Raw genomic sequence first — 24,759 nt, 5'->3', positions numbered from 1 at the left:
ACTTTATATCTTTGACTTATATGTGTGTAGACAACAAAGCATAAAATGCCTTCGTGATAAAAAAATTTCAGACAAGACAATGTGATTTTCATAGCATATAAAAACCATGCACCTGTCCATCAACATTTTGCATCATGTCTGTGAATTTTTTTGTGATCGATTCTGACTGTACAAAACAACCATTATTCATAATCAACCCCCCCCCTCCTCCAACCCCCCTCCCCCACCCCAAAATAAAGAAGCAAATTGCAGTTTCATATTTAAAATTTCTTTCTTGTCAAAGAAGTCTGTCATGGTCCATGAAAACAAAAATCAGTGTGTCACAAACACTGCTGTTTCCCCGAAAACAAAAAAACCCCAAAAAAACAAAAAAACCCAGACATCATGAGTGGTGCCTTCACATGCCAAAGGCTTGAACTCCAAGCCTGGTCATGCTCTGCCTTCCACCATCTGCACACTATCACCTTTCCTTTTCACAATGCAAACCCGGGACCCTCTGATTGACAGTCCAACGCTTTAACCACTCGGCTATTGCGCCCGTCAGAGGAAATACTATTCTTTCTGTTCACACTCTCAAAAAGACTGGACCCATTGCTACAATACCTTCCTCTCTTACATACAGAGGAAATACTATTCTTTCTGTTCACACTCTCAAAAATACTGTTCCCACTGCTACAATACCTTCCTCTCTTACATACAGAGGAAATACTATTCTTTCTGTTCACTCTCTCAAAAAGACTGGACCCATTGCTGCAATACCTTCCTCTCTTACATACAGTGGAAATACTATTCTTTCTGTTCACACTCTCAAAAAGACGACCCATTGCTGCAATACCTTCCTCTCTTACATACAGTGGAAATACTATTATTTCTGTTCACACTCTCAAAAAGACTGGACCCATTGCTGCAATACCTTCCTCTTACATACAGTGGAAATACTATTCTTTCTGTTCACACTCTCTCAAAGACTGGACCCATTGCTGCAATACCTTCCTCTTACATACAGAGGAAATACTATTCTTTCTGTTCACACTCTCAAAAAGACTGGACCCATTGCTGCAATACCTTCCTCTCTTACATACAGTGGAAATACTATTCTTTCTGTTTACACTCTCAAAAAGACTGGACCCATTGCTGCAATACCTTCCTCTCTTACATACAGTGGAAATACTATTATTTCTGTTCACACTCTCAAAAAGACTGGACCCATTGCTGCAATACCTTCCTCTTACATACAGGCATGTTCTCCTATGGTGGTAATGCTATTCTCTCTGATCACACTCTCTCAAAGACTGGACCCATTGCTGCAATACCTTCCTCTTAAGAATAGGTGTGCTCTCCTACCTCGGTAATAACATTCTCTCTGTTCATGCTCTCTCAAAGACTGGACCCATTGCTGCAGTACCTTCCTCTTACATACTGGTACGCTCTCCTACAGTGGTAATGCTATTCTCTCACACTCTCTCAAAGACTGGACCCCAATACAGAGGGACCTACATCACCCTAATGCACCGTGTCTGTCTCTTGCACAAAACAAAACGGCCTGGCTGGGCCAAACATCTCTCTCAACATACAGACCCCCACATACTGTTCTTTCCTTTTCACAGTACGCTCCTCCAGAGTTTAGGCTCTCATGCTATTCCTTTTTTCAAAAATTATTTCATTTTCATTTTATCTTATTTCATTTTAGTTTATATAATTTCCTTTTATTCTTTTTTTTAGCAATAAACTCCTTCCTCTAACACACAGGCTCACCTTTTCCATCACAATCCTAAGAACTGGATCCCACTGCTGTGAAATATTCATGTAACACACTTAACTCACACTGTTCCTCCTGTTTCAACATTCAAAGGACTGGACGCCCACTGCTGTGTAACATTCATCAATTTCAAAAACACTTCAACTACACTGATCCACCTTTTCAACATCAAAGAACCAGACTCTACTGCTGTGTAACATTTATCAATTTCAAAGACACACTTCAACTACACTGATCCGTCTTTTCAACATCAAAGAACCAGATCCCATTGCTGTGTAACATTCATCAATTTCAAAAACACTTCAACTACACTGATCCACCTTTTCAACATCAAAGAACCAGACCCCACTGCTGTGTAACATTTATCAATTTCAAAGACACACTTCAACTACACTGATCCACCTTTTCAACATCAAAGGGCCAGATCCCATTGCTGTGTAACATTTATCAATTTCAAAAACACACTTCACTTTACTCAAACTGTTTCTCCTGTTCAACATCAAACAACTGGACCCCCATTCTGTGGAATTATAAAATGGCATACACAGCATACATCGTCTTCAAAATCCAAAACAAAAAACCCAGATTCCTTCAAATATCAAGGCAAAATAAAGTCTTCCACTTTGAGAATTACACAGTTAACTCACTCAGTACGGCCAGTCCTCTCTTCTCCTCTACACAGACCCCTCAGATGTCCAGTGGGTGTCTGAATGACCCAACCTTTAGCTTCCGTCATCAGAACTGTGGTGTTCTTTGCCAATGTTCACCTCTTCAGTATAAGAGCCTTCCTCTTGCAATATTTTGATGATGGTAATTGGGATGAAACGCTGTTAACGTCGTCTGTTTCGCCGTTCATATGGTGAGAGTTAAGAAAAATTCACTTCATGTTCTCAGAACCGAGTTGAAGTAAACTGAACAACCCTTCACACCTTTGGCCTGCAACACATTTTCCCCCATGAAACTGATCTTGAATCTTTTTTTTTTTTTTTTTTTATCTCAGTCTCAGTACAGCCTTATATCTGCAGCTGAAAAGCACACAGTCATATAAACCTCACGGAGCAAACTTATTTTCAGTCCATCAACAAACGGAAAACAAACCACCACCCTGTTTGAAGTTAAACACAAGAGAAAGCTCTCTCTCTCTTTCACGCAGGAGATCACAGATGACCAAGACCTGCTCTGAAGACACTGCCTGTTCTGAGCCAGTGGTTTTAAGTGTGCCAGCAAACAAATGAAAAGAACACCATCACTGCCCTGTTTGAAGGTAAACCGAAGAAAGGGCCACCATCTCTGTACTGAGGTGACAGCAGAATACCAGGCCATGTCCTGACCACAGTGCCTGTTCTGGATAGTTACCAAGCATGGTGGTGACGGCAGAATACCAGACCATGTCCTGACCACAGTGCCTGTTCTGGACCAGAGACCAATCATGGTGGTGACGACAGAATACCAGGCCATGTCCTGACCACAGCACTGTCCTGGGTAGTGAGCAATCATGGTGGTGACGGCAGAATACCAGGCCATGTCCTGACCACAGCACTGTCCTGGGTAGTGAGCAATCATGGTGGTGACGGCAGAATACCAGGCCATGTCCTGACCACAGCACTGTCCTGGGTAGTGAGCAATCATGGTGGTGACGGCAGAATACCAGGCCATGTCCTGACCACAGTGCCTGTTCTGGATCAGAGACCAATCATGGTGGTGACGGCAGAATACCAGGCCATGTCCTGACCACAGTGCCTGTTCTGGACCAGAGACCAATCATGGTGGTGATGGCAGAATACCAGGCCATGTCCTGACCACAGCACTGTCCTGGATAGTGACCAATCATGGTGGTGATGGCAGAATGCCAGGCCATGTCCTGACCACAGTGCCTGTTCTGGACCAGTAACCAATCATGGTGGTGACGGCAGAATACCTGTCATGACTACAGCACTGTCCTGGATAGTGACCAATCATGGTGGTGATGGCAGAATGCCAGGCCATGTCCTGACTACAGCAGTGTCCTGGATAGTGAGCAAGCATGGTGGTGATGGCAGAATGCCAGGCCATGTCCTGACCACAGTGCCTGTTCTGGATAGGGAGCAAGCATGGTGGTGATGGCAGAATACCAGGCCACGTCCTGACCACAGCATTGTCCTGGATAGTGAGCAATCATGGTGGTGACGGCAGAATACCAGGCCATGTCCTGACCACAGTGCCTGTTCTGGACCAGTAACCAATCATGGTGGTGATGGCAGAATACCAGGCCATGTCCTGACTACAGCACCTGTCCTGGATAGTGACCAATCATGGTGGTGATGGGAATACCAGGCCATGTCCTGACCACAGTGCCTGTTCTGGACCAGAGACCAATCATGGTGGTGACGGCAGAATACCAGGCCATGTCCTGACCACAGTGCCTGTTCTGGATAGTGACCAATCATGGTGGTGATGGCAGAATACCAGGCCACGTCCTGACCACAGCACTGTCCTGGATAGTGACCAATCATGGTGGTGACGACAGAATACCAGGCCACGTCCTGACCACAGTGCCTGTTCTGGATAGTAACCAATCATGGTGGTGACGGCAGAATACCAGGCCACGTCCTGACTACAGCACCTGTCCTGGATAGTGACCAAGCATGGTGGTCACGGCAGAATACCAGGCCACGTCCTGACTACAACACCTGTCATGGATAGTAACCAATCATGGTGGTGACGGCAGAATGCCAGGCCATGTCCTGACCACAGTGCCTGTTCTGGATAGTGACCAATCATGGTGGTGATGGCAGAATGCCAGGCCATGTCCTGACCACAGTGCCTGTTCTGGACCAGTAACCAATCATGGTGGTGACGGCAGAATACCTGTCATGACTACAGCACTGTCCTGGATAGTGACCAATCATGGTGGTGATGGGAATACCAGGCCATGTCCTGACCACAGTGCCTGTTCTGGACCAGTAACCAATCATGGTGGTGACGGCAGAATACCTGTCATGACTACAGCACTGTCCTGGATAGTGACCAATCATGGTGGTGATGGCGGAGAATTCTCCACAAATGCTCCACAAACAATCGGCAACCATGACATGGAAAGAGACCAGACGGTTGAGACAATATGTGGTGCTGTGTCCCCTTGACGATTTTAATGGGAACACATGTCAACATATCAATATCGCGACACATGTCAACATATCAATATTGGGACACATGTCACCATATCAATATGGGGACATGTCAACATATCAATATGGGGACACATGTCAACATATCAACATGGGGACACTTGTCAGCATAACAATATGACACATGTCAACATATCAATATGGGGACACATGTCAGCATAGCAATATGACACATATCAACATATCAATATGGCACATGTCAACATATCAATTTGAGGACACATGTCAACATATTAATGACATGTCAAAATACCAATATGACACATGCCAAAATATCAATATGGGGACACATGTCAACATATTAATGACATGTCAAAATAACAATATGACACATGTCAACACATCAATACTGGGACACATGTCAACTATCAATATTGGGACACATGTCAACATATCAATATGACACATGTCAATATATCAATGGGAGACATGTCAACACATCAATATGGGGACAAATCAATATGACATGTCAAAATATCAATGACTCATGTCAACATATCAATGACATGTCAACACATCAACATCGAGACACATGTCAACAAATCAATATGACATGTCAAAATATCAATGACATATGTCAACATATCAATATGGGGACACATGTCAACATATTAATGACACATGTCAACATATCAATATGGGGACACACGTCAACATATTAATATGGGGACACATGTCAACATATCAATACGACACATGTCAACATATCAATATGACTGATGTCAAGACATCAATATGACACATGTCAATATATCAATATGACACATGTCAACGTATCAATATGAGGACACATGTCAACATATGAATATGAAGACACATGTCAACACATCAATACGACACATGTCAACATATCAACATGGGGACACACGTCAACATTTCAACACAGGGACAGCTGTCTACCTATCGATGTGTGGACACACATCAATATTACTATTGCTACTATTTGTATTTGTATTTCTTTTTATCACAACAGATTTCTCTGCGTGAAATTCGGGCTGCTCTCCCCACAGAGAGAGCGCGTCACTACACTACAGCGCCACCCTTTTTTCTTTTCTTTTTTTCCTGTGTGCAGTTTTATTTGTTTTTCCTATCGCTAGCAATGACTTCAATCAACGGCCACAGACATGCTTTCCGATGTTTGAATGAATACAGTTAACACAAAAAGTGACCAATGCTGATATTTGCACCACACGACAGACAATGCACAGTGACAAATAACAGCTCCCTGTGTCCTCGCTCTCACAATCAAGTGTACATATGGAGTGATGGCCTGAAGGTAACGCGTCCGCTCTAGGAAGCGAGAGCATCTGAGCGCGCTGGTTCGAATCACGGCTCAGCCGCCAATATTTTCTCCCCCTCCACTAGACCTTGAGTGGTGGTCTGGGCGCTAGTCATTCGGATGAGACGATAAACCGAGGTCCCGTGTGCAGCATGCACTTAGCATACGTAAAAGAACCCACGGCAACAAAAGGGTTGTTCCTGGCAAAATTCTGAAGAAAAATCCACTTCGATAGGAAAAACAAATAAAACTACACGCAGGAAAAAAAAAAAAAAAAAAAAAAAAAAAAGGGTGGTGCTGTTGTATAGCGACACGCTCTCCCTGGGGAGAGCAGCCCGAATTTCACACAGAGAAATCTGTTGTGATAAAAAGAAATACAAATACATGCTGCGTTCATCAAAGTTTGTTTTTTTTTTATTAAAACAAAACACAACTTTTTTTCAAAACCTATAAAACTCTAAATGCTAAAAATTTACAACATTTAAAATCATGTCAGCAACCTGGATATAAAAGGTGCAGTATTTGGAGTGCCAGCTTATGTCCCTTGAATCAAATCGCAGCTTGCATTTCTTGGTGAGACTGATCCTGTTTGGAATCTATCTGATGGGCGCAATAGCCAAGTGGTTAAAGCGTTGGACTGTCAATCTGAGGGTCCCGGGTTCGAATCACGGTGACAGCGCCTGGTGGGTAAAGGGTGGAGATTTTTACGATCTCCCAGGTCAACATATGTGCAGACCTGCTAGTGCCTGAAACCCCTTCGTGTGTATATGCAAGCAGAAGATCAAATACACACGTTAAAGATCCTGTAATCCACGTCAGCGTTCGGTGGGTTATGGAAACAAGAAACATACCCAGCATGCACTCCCCCGAAAACGGAGTATGGCTGCCTACATGGCGGGGTAAAAACGGTCATACACGTAAAAGCCCACTCGTGTGCATACGAGTGAACGCAGAAGAAGAAGAAGAATCTATCTGGATTTTTCTCCATGATTATTTTACGTAAAAATCTGAATGCAGGCAGAACCCTTGGCTGCTCTCCTTTCTCAATCACCGTAAGAAATCAGAACAATGTTGTTTGGGTTTTTTTTCATTTTAGAAAGCCAAAACTTTATCGAAAGTTTACAAACCTGGGTCAAATCTTTAAAGACTTTTCAGGACTTAAGAAAGATATGCCATTTTTTTAAAACAATTTTTCAAATCTGTACAAACCCTGACAAGCATACAAAACACACACACACACACACACACATTCACTAAACCACTCTCACACAAAACATTTTCTCATTTGAAGATTATATACATACATGCAGACTTTAAGACTTTCTGATACCACTACAACAAACTCTACCAAACAATCTCCCAACATCCATCCTCATAGTCTCTCCCCCCCCCCCCCTAAAGCCTTCTACCACATTCCATGCCCCCCCCCCCCACCCCCCACCTCCCAAACCACACTCTTCCCAACCACTATTCTTATTCCTCGACACCTACAAGAAAAACTCTCCCAAAACAATCTACCATCTACCCCAACATCCAGAGACTACCAATTCTGCAGACTTTCTGACACCCACACAGCAAACTCTCCCATGCAAACTCCTCCATGCACATACACAGCGGCCAGCCTATCACTCCCCCCCCCCCCAACACCCACTCCACACCCCCAACTTCCCCCCCCCCCACCCCCCAAACCACCAGTCCTACTCCTTGACATCCACATAGCAAACTCTCCCCAAACAATCTCCCTCCACATAACCAGTGACTCCACAAACCCTGCACACTCCCCGACATCCACACAGCAAACTCTCCCCAAACAATCTCCCTCCACACAACCAGTGACTCCACAAACCCTGCACACTCCCCGACATCCACACAGCAAACTCTCCCCAAACAATCTCCCTCCACACAACCAGTGACTCCATAAACCCTGCACACTCCCCGACATCCACACAGCAAACTCTCCCAAAACAATCTCCACCCACACACATCCAGTATCTCTACGAATCCTGCAGACTTTCAGACACACCCACACAGCCAAGTCTCACACACCCCACTCCAACCCCCAACCCACACCCCTCCACCACCAACCACACCCCCCCCCCCCTCCCCCCACCACTTCCACTACTCCTTGACGGCGTTCTCCCCTTTGAGCAGCTCCACCAGGAGGCCGCAGGAGGAGGAGGAGGGGGGCAGGGCGAGGAGGAGGATCTCCTTGGCCAGGAAGCTCACGCGGGCCAGCTCCGGGAGACGCAGGAGCATCTCGCCCAGCTTGGAGGGCAGGTGCAGGTAGTGGGAGGCTGTGTACTCCATCAGGGCATCCGACAGCTTCTCCTGGTACTCGTGGATCTTGCCCGGCTCCTTCAGACCCTTCACGTCTGGAAATTGTAATGAAGACCCCAAGATAGGGGGTTGAGGGAGGGGGGGGACTTGATGATGGTGATGATGATAATGATATAAGTTCAGTTTCAGTTTCAGTAGCTCAAGGAGGCGTCACTGCGTTCGGACAAATCCATATACGCTACACCACATCTGCCAAGCAGATGCCTGACCAGCAGCGTAACCCAACGTGCTTAGTCAGGCCTTGAAAAAAAAAGAAGAAAAAAAAAGGTGAATAAATAATAGGTAAGCGTACATAAATAAGTAAATTAAAAAAAAGAAATAAAATAAATAAATAATAATTATAAAAAAAATAAAATAAAAAAGGTAGTAGTAGTAGTAGTAGTAGTAGTAATAGTAATAATATAATAATAATAATAATAAATAAATAAATAAGACAACAATGATGATAAATAAGCAAATAAATGTAAAACATGAAGACACACATTCACACATACACCCACACATGCATAACAAATATGCACCAAACATGCAGTTTCACAGATATGAAAGCACAGTCAAATACACATAAATGTACATGAGCCCCAACACACACACACACACACACCACACACACATTAATAATAATACCAACAGTACTGATCCATAACAATAATAATAATCACAACAACAACAATAATTATGATGATAATGATGATAATAATAATAATAATACTAACAATAACGATATTAACAATGGGCATTTGTAACGCACTCTACCTCCTTAGCACAGGGGTCCAGACCATCAGCCCCTTCACGTCTGATGTTTAACTCACTCAGTACGGCCAGTCCTCTCTTCTCCTCTACACAGACCCCTCGGATGTCCAGTGGGTGTCTGAATGACCCAACCTTTAGCTTCCGTCGTCAGAATTGTGGTATTCTTTGTCAACATTCACCTCTTCAGTATAAGAGCCTTCCACTTGCAATATTTTGACGATGGTAATTGGGGTGAAATGCTGTTAACGTCGTCTCTTTCGCCGTTCGTATGGAGAGAGTTAAGGCCCAAAAATGGAACTTGCTGATGGATCATAATAATGATAACAAAAGTAATCACAACAACAACAGCAACAATAATAATACTAAAAAATCTAATGATAATAATGATAATAATAATGATAATGATGATGATGATAAGAAGAAGAAGAAGAGGAGGAAGAAGCAGAAGAAGAAGCAACAGTTACAATAAGAGGAAGAAGAAGAACAATAGCAATAGCAACAAAAGTTATAATAATAATGGGCATTTGTAGTTTGCTCTACGTCCTTAGAACAGAGTGCAAACAATTCACATCAATGGGGGGGGGGGAGGGGGGGGGGCAGAGCATTTAAAAAGGATTAACACGGCAGCGACACCTTCAAGGCCACATACACCCCTACCCCCATCTCTATCCACCCTTCACACCCAGTATAATCAGCAGCAGCACTTTCAAACCTTCAAAGCCACATTCACACGTTCCCCTAACCACCCCACAGACGGCAAGCACCTGGCATAATCAGCAGCAACAACACCTTCAAAGGCCACATACAAACCTACCCCTATCCACCCGATAGACAGCGCTCACCTGGCGCAAGAGGCAGCAGCACCTTCAAGGCCAGACACTTACATACCCCTGTCCACCCTTATGACAGCACTCACCTGCTGTAAGCAGCAGCAGAAATACCTTCAAGGCCGAACACACACCTACCCCTATCCACCCAATAGACAGCGCTCACCTGGCGCGCAAGAGGCAGCAGCACCTTCAAGGCCAGACACTTACATACCCCTGTCCACCCTTATGGCAGCACTCACCTGCTGTAAGCAGCAGCAGAAATACCTTCAAGGCCACACACACACCTACCCCTATCACTACCCACCCTTATAACATCCTTCTTCTTCTGCGTTCACTCGTATGCACACGAGTGGGCTTTTAGGTGTATGACCGTTTTTACTCCGCCATGTAGGCAGCCATACTCCGTTTTCGGGGGTGTGCATGCTGGGTATGTTCTTGTTTCCATAACCCACCGAACGCTGACATGGATTAAAGGATCTTTAACGTGCGTATTTGATCTTCTGCTTGCATATACACACGAAGGGGGTTCAGGCACTAGCAGGTCTGCACATATGTTGACCTGGGAGATCGTAAAAATCTCCACCCTTTACCCACCAGGCGCGGTCACCGTGATTCAAACCCGGGACCCTCGGATTGAAAGTCCAACGCTTTAGCCACTCGGCTATTGCGCCCGTCCCTTATGACATCCAAAAATGGACACATGGCCCAGTGGACTGTTGACCTAGTGTTAACGCGTCCGCCTTGAAAGTGACAGAATGTTAGCACACTGGCTCCACCCACGCTTAGGCACCCAGCGAAAATCTGATCCCCAACGGAGAAAGGAAAGACAGGATCGACTTAGAGGTAGAGAAATACGAACGAATCGAGGGGGCCGAGTCGAATCGAGTACACAGAATGTAAGAATACAATAAACACAAGCCACATGCAGCAAAATAAGGCCAAATGAATACACTTAATAGCCAAAAAAAGCGTAAGACGAGACAGAGCGTAAACCTGACAAGATGGTGTGGAGAGCCTTGGCCAAAGGAATGATTCAGCGCTTATAGCTTTTAGAGGCGTTTGATTGGCTAAGAGCAGACCGGGCAATACGGGTCGTCTTTTCACTGTTAGCCGTGCGAAATTTGGCCAAGCAGAGCAAACCGACAGGCCTAGTTTGCATCAGTTTGACATGGTACAGTATATGACACCAAACCCCCTCTTACCAGTATTTCCACTAGACCACCTCCCCTTGTGTAATCAGCAACAGCACCTCCAAGGCCACATGCACACCTACCCCCTACCGCTGTCCATCTTTATAGTGGTAATATGATCGCACTGGTTCCAAACCCACTCTTCGCCAGCGTTTTCTCCTCCTTCCACAAGACCACCTCACCTGGCGTGATCAGCAGCAGCACCTTAAGGGCCACATACACACCTACACCTATCCACACTTATAGCATCACTCACCTGTACACACCTGTCCACCCTTACAGCATCACTCACCTGGCCTACACCTGTCCACCCCTATGACATCACCCACCTGGCGTGATCAGCAGCAGCACCTTGAGGGCCATGTACACACCTGTCCACCCTTATAGCATCACTCACCAAATGTACACCTATCCGGCCCACAGACATCACCCACCTGGCGTGATCAGCAGCAGCACCTTAAGGGCCACGTACACACCTACACCTATCCACCCTTATAACATCACTCACCTGACAAACACCTATCCACCCTTATAGCATCACTCACCTGGCAAACACCTGTCCACCCCTATGACATCACCCACCTGGCGCGATCAGCAGCAGTACCTTGAGGGCCACGTACACAGAGGGCCACATACACACCTGTCCACCCTTACAACATCGCTCACCTAACGTACACCTATCCGGCCCACAGACATCACCCACCTGGCGTGATCAGCAGCAGCACCTTGAGGGCCACGTACACACCTACACCTGTCCACCCTTATAGCATCACTCACCTGGCAAACACCTGTCCACCCTTACAACATCACTCACCTGGCCTACACCTGTCCACCCCTATGACATCACCCACCTGGCGTGATCAGCAGCAACACCTTGAGGGCCACGTACTCGTACTGGTCCACGTGCAGGTTGCGGAGGCTCTGGGTGATGCTCATCAGGCGGCTCACCACGTCGCCGAACCCCAGCGCCTCAGCCTGCTCAGGGGCAATGGAGCGGGTGGCCGAGATGCTCAGCACCCCGGGGGTGCCCACGGAGCGCCAGCACACGCCCAACGCCAGAAGGTCCGACCAGCAGTTCTGGAGCAGCAGGATCTGGTCATCTGTCTGCAAGGCGATGATAACAAGTATCAGTATCAGCATCAGTATGCTCAAGGAGGCGTCACTGCGTTCGGTCAAATCCATATAAGCTACACCACATCTGCCAAGCAGGTGCCTGACCAGCAGCGTAACCCAACGCACTTAGTCAGGCCTTGAGAAAAAATAAAATTTTTAAATAAAAATAAAATAAATAAAATAAAAATTAACGAAAAATAAAAATAATAATAGTAATAAAAGACATAAATAAATGAATCCAAAAAAATTTTTAATAAAAAATAAATAAATAAATTTTTTTTAAAAAGAAAAAAAAAGATAAATACATAAAAATACTACTACTAATAATAATATTTAAAAGGTGCAAAATCTTGATTAAGTCAACTCTAGGCGCACACACACACACAAAAAACAACAACAACAAAAAAAAAAACCAGTTTAATAATATGCTGTGTGTATGTGTGTGTGTGTGTGTGTATGAGAGAGAGAGAGAGAGGGGGGGAGGGGGATATTTGTGTGTGTGTGTGACAAGCAGTTCTGGAGCAGCATGATGGCCCAAAACTACATCAACAATCCCCATGACTCACAGAGATGGCCCAAAACAGCACAGTGACATGACCAAGACTCACAGAGATGGCCCAAAACAGCACAGTGACATGACCAAGACTCACAGAGATGGCCCAAAACAGCACAGTGACATGACCAAGACTCACAGAGATGGCCCAAAACAACACAGTGGCATGACCAAGACTCACAGAGATGGCCCCGAACTGCGGCAGGTTGCGGGCCCAGCGGACCAGCTTGTACAGCCGCAGCTCTGTCAGCTGCATGAGGTGGTTGTAGAGGGCCTGCTCCTCGGTGGGGTCGTCCCCCTCTGCCCCTTCCTGCGGGATGTCGTCGTCCGTCAGTAGGGCCTCCAGGTTCATGATGTCCGTCAGCAGCTCCGGCACCCGCTTCCCCTGGCCGTCCGCCACCTGCAGGAAGGCACTGCCGCTTACTTTCACTTTCAGTTTGTGTTGTGTTGTGATGTGTTGTAGGCATGTCTGCTTACTCTCACTTTCAGTTTGTGGTGGTGTGTCGTGTAGTATTGTACTGCAGGCACTGCTGCCTAGTTCCACTTTCACTTTGTATTGTATTGTGGGCATGGCTGCTTACTTTCATTTTCAGTTTCTATCGTATTGTTTTGTATTGTATTGTATTGTATTGTATTGTATTGCACTGCATTGTATTGCATTGTATTGTAGGCACAGCTGCTTAATTTCACTTTCACCTTGTGTTGTGTTGTGTTGTATTGTAGGCACAGCTGCTTACTTTCACTTTCACCTTGTGTTGTGTTGTGTTGTATTGTAGGCACAGCTGCTTACTTTCACTTTCACCTTGTGTTGTGTTATGTTGTATTGTAGGCACAGCTGCTTACTTTCACTTTCACCTTGTGTTGTGTTGTGTTGTATTGTAGGCACAGCTGCTTACTTTCACTTTCACCTCGTGTTGTGTTGTATTGTAGGCACAGCTGCTTACTTTCACTTTCACCTTGTGTTGTGTTGTATTGTAGGCACAGCTGCTTACTTTCACTTTCACCTTGTGTTGTGTTGTATTGTAGGCACAGCTGCTTACTTTCACTACCAGTTTGTGTTGTGTTGTGTTGTATTGTATTGTAGGCACAGCTGCTTACTTTCACTTTCACCTTGTGTTGTGTTGTGTTGTATTGTAGGCACAGCTGCTTACTTTCACTTTCACCTTGTGTTGTGTTGTGTTGTATTGTAGGCACAGCTGCTTACTTTCACTTTCACCTTGTGTTGTGTTGTGTTGTATTGTAGGCACAGCTGCTTACTTTCACTTTCACCTTGTGTTGTGTTGTGTTGTATTGTAGGCACAGCTGCTTACTTTCACTTTCACCTTGTGTTGTGTTGTGTTGTATTGTAGGCACAGCTGCTTACTTTCACTACCAGTTTGTGTTGTGTTGTGTTGTGTTGTATTGTTGGCACGCCTGCTTCCTTTCACTTTCAGTTTATGTTGTAATATATAAGCACAGCTTACTTTCACTTTCAATTTGGGTGTGTGTGTGTGGGGGGGGGGGGGGGGGGGGGGGGCAATGTGTGGATGGTTGACAGAGAAGCATAAGAGAGAGAAGTGGAACAATGGGTCAAAGGATGAGAAGTGTAAGCACACTCCTCTGTGAAAAATTTGTTGACGATGTTGACAACGATGATAATGATAATGTGTACGTGAATCTTTAGCTTATAAATAAGCTTCAGTTTTTCTTTTTGTTCATTTTTGATTGTTTGAAAGTATGTATCTGTATAATGTAAATGTTAAAAAAAAGATGGTCATTAACTCTCTCCGGATGAAGGAATGCTCACGCATTCCTACACAAAACGTATTCGGATTCGGACGAAGGAATGGAATAGCATTCTTCGAAAGTAAAATTCCATCAAGCGCTGTACACGTGATTTTGTGATTAGCCAAGCAGAGTGTGCTATTCTGGGTCACTCCACAATCGAACAGTATGATTGGTCAGTCTGGGATGTGTGGCCCGTCTCGCACACACGCTGACAAAGTCACTGACCGGTCATCTGCTCGCGTGCCAGCCTGTTAGCAAAGCGGGCTCTTCTCAGAATGTTGTGAAGTGAACAAGGCAGTGACGGCAACGTTTTAGGGTTGCTGAAGTACTTGAAATGCTACAAACTGAAGGGTCGGACATTGAAGAGGTGGATGATGACGAAGAAGAAAGCGAATTTAATGCAGAAAGCGAGCATGGGTATGGTGATTCGGGGTGAAAAATTGGCAGTATTTTCTACATATGGCAAAACTGTAAAAATAAGATGAGAAATTTGATTTTTTTTTTTATATATATGTAATAGCTCAACACGTAATAAACCAGTTCTGAAAGATTCATTTTCTTACACAGTATTTTGTATATTTTGTAATTTTTTTTTTCCAAACCCTTACAAATGGGCCGTCTGTGGGGAAAAGCAAGAAGAGAGAAAACTTGTCTTCACGAGTGAGTTAAAGAAAAAAGAAACGAGACCCACCTGCTGTCCATGCATGTTGGAGTGGTTGAGAATGGCCACCAGCTGTCGGTGACCCTTCCCTTCCTCTTTGGCCCCAACCAGCTGTACCTCCGGCAGAGGGGAGACAACCTCGGGACAACCGTTCCCCTCCTCTCGGACCACTGGGCCACTTGGTCGCTTTACTTTCTTCTGCAGCGAGGAGGGCCGGGGTTTGTTGTGGGGAGAGCAGCCATCATACGAGCTCCGACCTCCGCGCGTTCTGTCTTGTCGTATGGCTGCAAGATGAGAAAAGCTGCTTTGCAGACTTTAGACTTTTTTTCTTTCTTTTTTTTAATAATTTTTTTTATCATGTCCTTCGTGAAATAAGGAAAATTTCCTTGCACGCAAGCACATAAAAACACAAAATACAAAGCATGAAGATATACCCCCACATGCAACCCCACTCCCCCGTACACAAAGATACAAACAACACACCTGCTAGTGCACATGCACTCATATGCACATGTACTACTTGCCACCCCCCACCTCCTATCTCCTTCCCCACACAAACATTCTTGTGCATAATCCTAATTCACCAAATTACAGCTTGAATAAAAACACTGACCACTTTGAATCATGTAAAGCTCTAGATGAAAAAAACAAAACAAAAAAAAACCGCAAATAAAACCACTAAAATTCACACCAAACAACAAATGCACATGCATTCTCATGGGCCCAACAGTGTTAACTCATGGAAACAGCAAGAAACAGCAACAAGAGAGAGAGAGAGAGAGAGAGAGAGAGATTATACTCAGTTGTGGTACAGTGGAAAAACATGATGCATGTCCATGTGAGTGCATGGCAGCATTTGTTGTTTTGTTATTGTTGTTGTTGTTGATTCTAATGAATAATAATAATAATAAAATTTAAAAAATGGCAGTACAAAATTTACTTTGATACAACAGAATGACCCAACTGAATGGTCCATGGCTACTTCCTTACAAGTACACAATGTTGTGTCAAAAGTTCTTAACTTGTCATTAGAATTATCTGCCTTGACGCTCAAGGAATATAGAGGGTGTGAGAATAACAACAACAGTCAGGGCCACAACAGCTGACAGTCTAGTTTCTGTTTGTTTCTTTCTTTTCAGTAATTAAATATTCTTCGTCACACACGAGATGTGTTAAGCTTATTATTTGTCCGAGCGACAACACAACAAAATGACGACGAGGATGGGATTCATCTGTACCTGGTCAGCTAAGTATTTTATTTGAAGATTTTCTTGAAATATTGTCAATCGAATCGAAAGACGGTTTACTTTGTCAACAGTCATGTTTTCGCTTCCGAGTTTTCCAAAGTTTTCAGTCTTCGAAGATGAACAATCTGTTGGTACAAGATGGACAAAGTGGATCTCTAACTTTCAAAATATGCAGAAAGCGAGAATGGGTATGGTGATTCGGGGTGAAAAATTGTCAGTATTTTCTACATATGGCAAAACTAAAAATAAGATGAGAAATTTGATTTTTTTTTTTATATATATGTAATAGCTCAACACGTAATAAACCAGTTCTGAAAGTTTCATTTTCTTACACAGTGTTTTGTATTTTTTGTAATTTTTTTCAAAACCCTTACAAATGGGCCGTCTGTGAGGAAAAGCAAGGGAGAAAACTTGTCGTCCCGAGTGACGGGCGCCATAGCCGAGTGGTTAAAGCGTTGGACTTTCAATCTGAGGGTCCCGGGTTCGAATCACGGTGACGGCGCCTGGTGGGTAAAGGGTGGAGATTTTTACCATCTCCCAGGTCAACATATGTGCAGACCTGCCAGTGCCTGAACCCTTCGTGTGTATACGCAAGCATAAGATCAAATACGCACGTTAAAGATCCTGTAATCCATGTCAGCGTTCGGTGGGTTATGGAAACAAGAACATACCCAGCATGCACACCCCCGAAAGCGGAGTATGGCTGTCTAGATGGTGGGGTAAAAACGGTCATACACGTAAAAAGCCCACTCGCGTATATACGAGTGAACGTGGGAGTTGAAGCCCACGAACGCAGAAGAAGAAGAAGTCGTCCCGAGTGAGTTAAGACTACAGCGCTGGATTCTCGCCCAAGACTTCAGCATCCTGTTCTGGCGCATCCTGTTCCAGTGCACTTGGTGGGTGGAGATTTGTCCCATCTCCAAGGTCAACAAATGTGCAGGCGTGCTAGTGCCTGAACCCCTTTTGTGTGTAAATGCAAGCAGAAGATAAAATACGTATGTTAAAGATCTTGTAATCCATGGCAGCATACAGTGGGTTATGGAAACAAAAACACACCCAGCATGCACACCCCTGAAAATGGGAGTGTGGCTGCCTAAATGGCGGTCATAACATAAAGTCCCCTTGTATGTGAAGTGATGGCCTAGAGGTAACGTGTCCGCCTAGGAAGTGAGAGCATCTGAGGGCACTGGTTCGAATCACGGCTCAGCCGCCGATATTTTCTCCCCCTCCACTAGACCTTGAGTGGTGGTCTGGACGCTAGTCATTCGGATGAGACGATAAACCGAGGTCCCGTGTGCAGCATGCACTTAGCGCACGTAAAAGAACCCACGGCAACAAAAGGGTTGTTCCTGGCAAAATTCTGTAGAAAAATCCACTTTGACAGGAAAAACAAATAAAACTGCACACAGGAAAAAATACAAAAAAAGGGGTGGCGCTGTAGTGTAGCGACGCGCTCTCCCTGGGGAGAGCAGCCCGAATTTCACACAGAGAAATCTGTTGTGATAAAAAGGAATACAAATACAAATACAAATGTGTGAGTTGCAACCTACACACACACGAAGAAGAAGAAATCTGAAAGACACAAGACGTAGGAAAAACTGGGTGGGTATATAACATGCTCTTGTGAGAAAAACATCAACAGACACTTGAAGAGGAACGTTGCGGCAAGGCTCACACTCAGGCAGCCATAGAATGTCGCCACAGAGCGGCGTCTGTGCCTGCAACATCAGCAGACTTCCAGTGCCCTGTGCGCTCACCACTCCGCACTTCCAGACTTTGCCTGCAGAACCATTCCTGTGTGTTTAGATAGCTGCACTGTACACAATCACGTCTTGTTCAAGACTGAGCGACAACCGTTATATTGTACTGTGTTACTCATTTTTGTCACAACAGATTTTTTCATGTGTTCTTTTATATGTGCTAAGTGCATGCTGCACATGGGACCTCGATTTATCGTCTCATCCGAATGACTAGTGTCCAGACCACCACTTAAGGTCTTGTGGAGGAGGAGAAAATACTGGCAACTGTGCTGGGGTTCGAACCAGCATGCTCAGACTCTCTTGCTTCCTAGGCGGACGCATTACCTCTAGGTCATCACTCCACGCTTTGCATATATTACAAAGTACGTAAAGGTTAAAAAAAAAAGAAAAGAAAAAAAGAAAAGTCTTAAACTTCTGCTCACCTTCTAGTTTCATTCCAGCCTGCAGACACTTGGTGAAGCGACAGGCCGGACACTTCTTTCTGTTGAAGACGTTGACCTCGCAGTTGCCCTGTTTGTGGCACAGGAAGCTCTTCTTGTTCTGCACTGTGCGCTTGAAAAAACCCTTGCAGCTCTCACATGTGAACACTCCGTAGTGGTAACCTGCCCAACACTGTCTGAGGTTAATCTCTGGGTGTGTAACGTTGTGTGCATGTGTGAGTGTGTGTATGAGTGTGTGTGTGTGTGTGTGTGTGCGTGCGTATGAGTGACTGAGAGTGTACGTGTGCGTGTGCATGTGTGTGTGTGTGTGTTTATGTGTGTTTGTGTGCGTGTGTGTGTGTGAGCAGGCTTTTACATTAAGCATATATGGAAAACGATGAAGACAGATGATTGTCTGATGATCCATTGGAACATGAATCATTTAATGTGCTGACAACAACAATGACGAAACTGACAGCAACTTTCGACGTTTGTTCAGTCTATGTATCAAAGCAGACGTAAAGTGTTGAGAAAGTTGAGAATGACTGAGAGGGAAAGGATGCATGTACTTGGTGCAGGAAGGGGGAGGGAGAGGAAAAAAAAACAAAGAGTGGTGTAGGTGAGAGGTCGTTTGTCATTCAGATGACATGGAAGTGGGCGTGGCTGTGAACATAGAAAAACAAGAGAGGCAAGGCCTTCAAGACACACTTGTCATACACTTAAAAAAATAAAAAAAAAAATCCAAGCTTTTTCTTTTTATGTATTGAGTATAATTTCAAAATGTAATGTTTAAGATGAGAAAGATCAGTTTAAAGCAAATTAACTCCCCTAGCATTAATTACAGAGTAATTTCCCTTTTTTTACCCTCTGCACCAAAACGTTTGCAAAATAAATAAAACTTCCATGCTTAGCAAAAGAAGTTCCTGTTTGAACAAAAAATGATAATAATGACTGCTCTAGTTGTTGGGTCAGAATATCAGATCAAAGTGCCAAGTTTAGAGAATACAAAAAATATAAATATAACAGTAAATGCAGTTTGCATATAATTAGGCTTCATAAAAGTTCATTTTTTATTTTTTTGTGCCCATCCCAGAGGTGCAATATTGTTTTAAACAAGATGACTGGAAAGAACTGAATTTTTCCTATTTTTATGCCAAATTTGGTGTCAACTGACAAAGTAGTTGCAGAGAAAATGTCAATGTTAACCTTTACCACAGCCACACAGACACACACACACACAGACAACCGAACACCGGGTTAAAACATAGACTCACTTTGTTTACACAAGTAAGTCAAAAAAACTATTGCTTTCATTGCATACTGCTGCTGAATGGACAACAACCTACAAATATAGTCCTTGCTTTACATAAAACCTGAAGGTTCCAAGTGCAAAGGATGGGAAACATGCATTTTGATTTTTTTTTTTTTTTCAAACTTCTTGTCACTGATCAGATGATTGACTTGTTTGTACAGGAGACAAACTGGTATACATACTGAGCAGTTACTTTGGTTGGGACCAGTTGCAACCTGGACAATCCTGACAATCTTAATAAGAATTTCAGTTTCAGTTTCTCAAGGTGGCATCACTGCATTCGGAAAAAAACAACAAAACATATATATATGCTTCACCACATCTGCTGAGCAGGTGCCTGACCAGCAGCATAACCCAATGCTCTTAGTCAGGCCTTGAGTGCATGTACAAATTTGTGTACCTATCCGAGTGGATTTCTTCTACATAATTTTGCCAGAGGACAACACTCTCGTTGCCATGGGTTCTTTTACAGTGCGCCGAACGCGTGCTGCACACGAGACCTTGGTTTGTCATCTCATCCTAATGACTAGATGCTCAGTTTGATTTTCCAGTCAAATATGGGAGAAAGGGCCAGAGCAGGATTCGAACCCACACCCTGACAGACTCTCTATATCAGCAGGTGAGCATCTTAACCATTCTGCCACCTTCCTCCCAAAAGAAAAAGATGAATTCATGAAATGAATTGGCAAACCAAAAGGGTTTTTACAATCTACAGAGCTGAACCCACACTCAGAAGACTGTATTAACACTACCTAAAGAAAGAGTTAAACCCAATGCAAAAGGGCTGACACTACATTCTACACAGATGAACACACACCCAGAAGACAGCAGCAACAACACCCTACCTGACAGTTTGTCCCCACACACCGGGCAGTTCCCCATCAAGGTCTCTGAGGAATTGGAGGAGTCTGGCGCCACAAAAGTCCCGCATGTTTCACCGCCTGTCACTGCCGCTGTGGCGGCCGCCGCTTCTGTGATCATATGCACGGCAGGATCTGACAGGGTGGTGACCGTGGGGCCCCCTGCCACCATCTCCCCATGATGCATCACCACCCGGTAGTTCTGAACTGACCTCTGCACCCCCACGTCCCCCTCCACCTCCCCCACAATGACGTCGTTGGCTGGGGAGGGAACGGAGCCGGAGCCGTTGTTGTAATAAATGATGATCTGCGGCTGGGAACGCTCGTCCCCGCTGTCGGAGCTGGTACGTACCACCACGTCCGCGGCTGCGGCAGGGGTGGAGGTGGTGACGGTGGTGATGGCAGGGGCGGTGGTGGGGGTGTGGGGCTGGAGGATGGAGGTGAAAGTGGTCTCAGGCTCCTCATGCTTGACACTGGCACGGCGGTGCTGCGAGGCCAGCGCCGTCAGCACGTTCACCATGCTGACGTCCGCACCCGGGGAGCCCCCGACCGTCGCCGCGGTGACCACCCGTGCCTGCTTCAGCGCCAGCTGGGTGGCCAGGCGCTCCTGGATGCTGGCATTGAGCAGCACCTCCTCCGGCTTTCCCCCCACACCCCTCTCCCTCTGCAGCTCTGATGTGGCCGTCCCTAGCGGAGCCGAGGACGACAGCAGTGCAGACACTGGTTCGTTCATGCCCTGCAAGAGGTGGCTGACCACTTTGCTGCTCTCCTGCTGCTGTTGCTGCTGCTGCTGCCTCTCCATGACCAGGGCAGAGTCCTGTCGGAGAGACAGTCGGTCAGGCTGGCTCTCGGAGGACTTGAGGGAGATGGCTTGAAGCAGAACCGGTGAGATTCCCACGTCCCCTGTTAGACTCATGTCTGAAACGACAAACATTTCTTTTTATAGATTTTTTTTTCTTTCTAATTCTTTTTTTTTTTTTTTCATATACAACAGGTATGGTATATATGGATCTGTTCTCATGTTCAAACACCTTGAAACTAAAACTTTATGAATCATGACCGACTGATATGTGCCTGAACGCAACATAAATATCATGTCTTTGAACAGACATAATCTGTTTATACAAAAGTGTGACTTTTTATCTCCCTATACACTAACACTGCACTGAGTATACTTAACAAAACCATTTGTCCACCAAATTAAAAACCATTACAAACACAAGAAAAAAAGAGCCAACCACTGGTCAAATGCCCAATTCAACGGAAATGTTCAACTCGGTGAGCCCTGTGCATGATCATACTAGGGCGTCAAAATTTATTTCACTACAACACTTTCCACCTTCCTACATATGCATAAACTGCAAGCATATGGAACTTATTTCTACAGTATTTCCAGCTGCATTCATATGTGTCAAGTTGGAGGGAAAAGTGGTCATTTTGAGTATATTTTTTGCGTTTTTCCTCTTAAATAAGGCAGGGCAGACTGCTGAGGCTGTAAATTTCCCAAGGTTGAATGGATTAATCCCAGAAAATAAGCCCTTTTAGCTCCTTAGCAAACAACAGTGAGCAATAATCTATGAATTATGGTATAGATCACTGCATGGTAATGGTATTGTCATCCACTTCTCCACAACCACCAAAAATACTTGATGACAAGTAGACACCATACTGCACAAACCCTCATACTAAGGATCACAGGTCTATGGTATAATAGATATAAATGAATGTCTAGCATTGTGCATGTGGTGACACACCGTTAATAATAATTTTATTCTAATGAGGAAAACTTAAAAGCAAGACCTCTCATTTGAGACATTATCATACCTTGCACAGGGTTTTGACTTTTGATTTTTATTCTTTCTTTCTGAAGTGTTCAATCTTTGGTGTGTATCTATTTGAGTTGAAATTGTTTTCATCCTCATCAGATGAATGCAAATACACAGCTTAGATGTTAAGAAGAATTTGTCTGTTCTCCATTTTACTGTATCTCCAATTTTTGTCACCTTCATGCTTGTCCTGGGGCGAATAAAAAGACCTGCAACTTTTTATTTTTTTTTATTACTTCCTCATAAATATATCTTAATTTCGTTATCTAATTTTTTCCCCTGAGAAGTGATTCTTAACTGACAAACTGTTGCATAAAAATTAAACTAAGATTACTATCAGATGAAAAAATGCACCCAAATGTAAAAAATATATAATTTCAAATATACTGGGGTACACACATTTACTTAACACCTATATTTACTAAACACCAGTGTGATTATCACTGTTTAACTGCCATTGTTTCCAAGGCAATTGTACTACTCATTTCACAAACGATTCTGACATTTTAGGAGATTCCAACCTTTATGCTGAAATAAAATGATTCAAGTCAATGTCATAGATTTTCTTTTCTTTTTTATGCACTGGAGTGCCTCAAAAACGAACTGGAACAGTGGAAGAAAAAATAAATATATATGTCTTGACTATGGTTGGTCTTTGTTACCTGTGTTATCTTTTACACAGATAAGTCTTAACGTTTTACGCAAATAAATCTGACGTCTATATTCTACAGTATATGTTGTTTTTCCATGTTGAAAGCGCGCAATGAAACGCCGGTGGAACATGTCCATGCAGCTAACAGAGCTCCAGCCGATAAGTCGGTGGCCGCTGCCACCGGAGCACTTTGGCCCCTCAGCAGCAGTGTCAAGGTCTTGAGGTCAGTTCGAAAAAAACTGTACGCAGTACATGCGACCAAATAGTACAAATTGCCATAAGATTCCCGATCAAAGCATATTTCATGCAACGATTTTGTTTAGCAATAAATATTGGATGAATTGCGAGTATTTTAGGTTCTCCTCGCGCAAATTTTCTTTGAACTCATCCGGATGGGCGATGCCGTCACGTTCAACAACAAGGAAGCGAGTAAAGTCGGTCGCGGTGAAGGCCATTTCTTCGGCACATGGTCTTTTCGTGTTTGAAAACAATGACCATCAAAACCAGTATCCTCCTGTATCACTTCACAGACGAGATCTGTGGCACGAATGAACAAAATTTAGGTACTTACTGCTGGTCATTTGCGACAGTGTTTGCAAAAAAGACAAAAAAAGAAGCTGCTTTTGCCAGGGTCAAACATTAGCAGCGTGGTGCTGCCTTAGATTTTGGAGCAGACTTGCACCTCCGGCCATGACCTTGTGACAGAAACCGTCCTTCATAGTTCCTCGACCCCTCAACAACGAAACAACAGATGAATGAGTGAACAAGTGCGCCTGTTACATTGGTTGCTTAAATGGATGCACTTACGTTGTAAAAACAAACAGGGGGAGAATTAAATATGGCGTCTGACCGATTTTTTTTCCCTCAGACTGCATAAGTAATCAACGATTGCGTATTTCCGCGAAACATTTTTTTTTCTGCATGGGAGGCCATGGAAAGGATAAGAATACTTTTGGTGAGAAATGCGTGGGATTTTCCATCATGTACCCAGTTGAAAATCAAATGGCAGCACAGTTGACTTATACGTTGCCTCGGGGTAGTGTTCTATTTTAGTATTCCAAATTTTGATTCCTTGCTTTAGATACAAAGTACCGCCCAAACAGTGTGTGTGTGTGTGTGTGTAATCCTGTGCATGGCCTCTCAAATTCGTAACAAGGGGAATAACTACAATACTACAATCGTGAGTGTCTGTTCGTCGCCTTGTGGTCAACACCACAAAACAAAAGAGGGAGAGGTGGCAGAACCTCTTTGTTTCTTTGTGTTTGTTATTGTGA

General features: G+C 44.2%; 1 protein-coding gene across 4 annotated transcripts; it reads right to left on the bottom strand.

Moving 5' to 3' along the window:
• Nucleotides 1-7,633: 7,633 nt before the first annotated feature.
• LOC143275870 (nuclear hormone receptor FTZ-F1 beta-like) lies at nucleotides 7,634-24,344 on the bottom strand. Of its 4 annotated transcripts, none has more exons than XM_076580168.1 (7): nucleotides 24,293-24,344; nucleotides 20,993-21,925; nucleotides 18,839-19,018; nucleotides 15,440-15,693; nucleotides 13,163-13,381; nucleotides 12,167-12,419; nucleotides 7,634-8,577 (listed from the first exon to the last, which is right to left on the bottom strand). In XM_076580168.1, exons 2-7 carry the CDS (start codon nucleotides 21,921-21,923, stop codon nucleotides 8,324-8,326), a joined length of 2,091 nt encoding a protein of 696 aa, XP_076436283.1. In that variant the 5' UTR covers nucleotides 21,924-21,925; nucleotides 24,293-24,344; the 3' UTR covers nucleotides 7,634-8,323. The 4 variants fall into 4 exon arrangements, with proteins under 4 accessions (XP_076436283.1, XP_076436282.1, XP_076436281.1 ...); XM_076580167.1 differs by lacking the exon at nucleotides 24,293-24,344 and adding an exon at nucleotides 24,057-24,180; XM_076580166.1 differs by lacking the exon at nucleotides 24,293-24,344 and adding an exon at nucleotides 23,496-23,767.
• Nucleotides 24,345-24,759: the final 415 nt, after the last annotated feature.

This window comes from Babylonia areolata, chromosome 31 (assembly GCF_041734735.1).
Source record: "Babylonia areolata isolate BAREFJ2019XMU chromosome 31, ASM4173473v1, whole genome shotgun sequence".
NCBI classification, from domain to species: Eukaryota; Metazoa; Mollusca; class Gastropoda; order Neogastropoda; family Buccinidae; genus Babylonia; species Babylonia areolata.
Note: the sequence above shows the minus strand (reverse complement) of the source record. Positions and strands in the feature narration are given on the sequence as shown.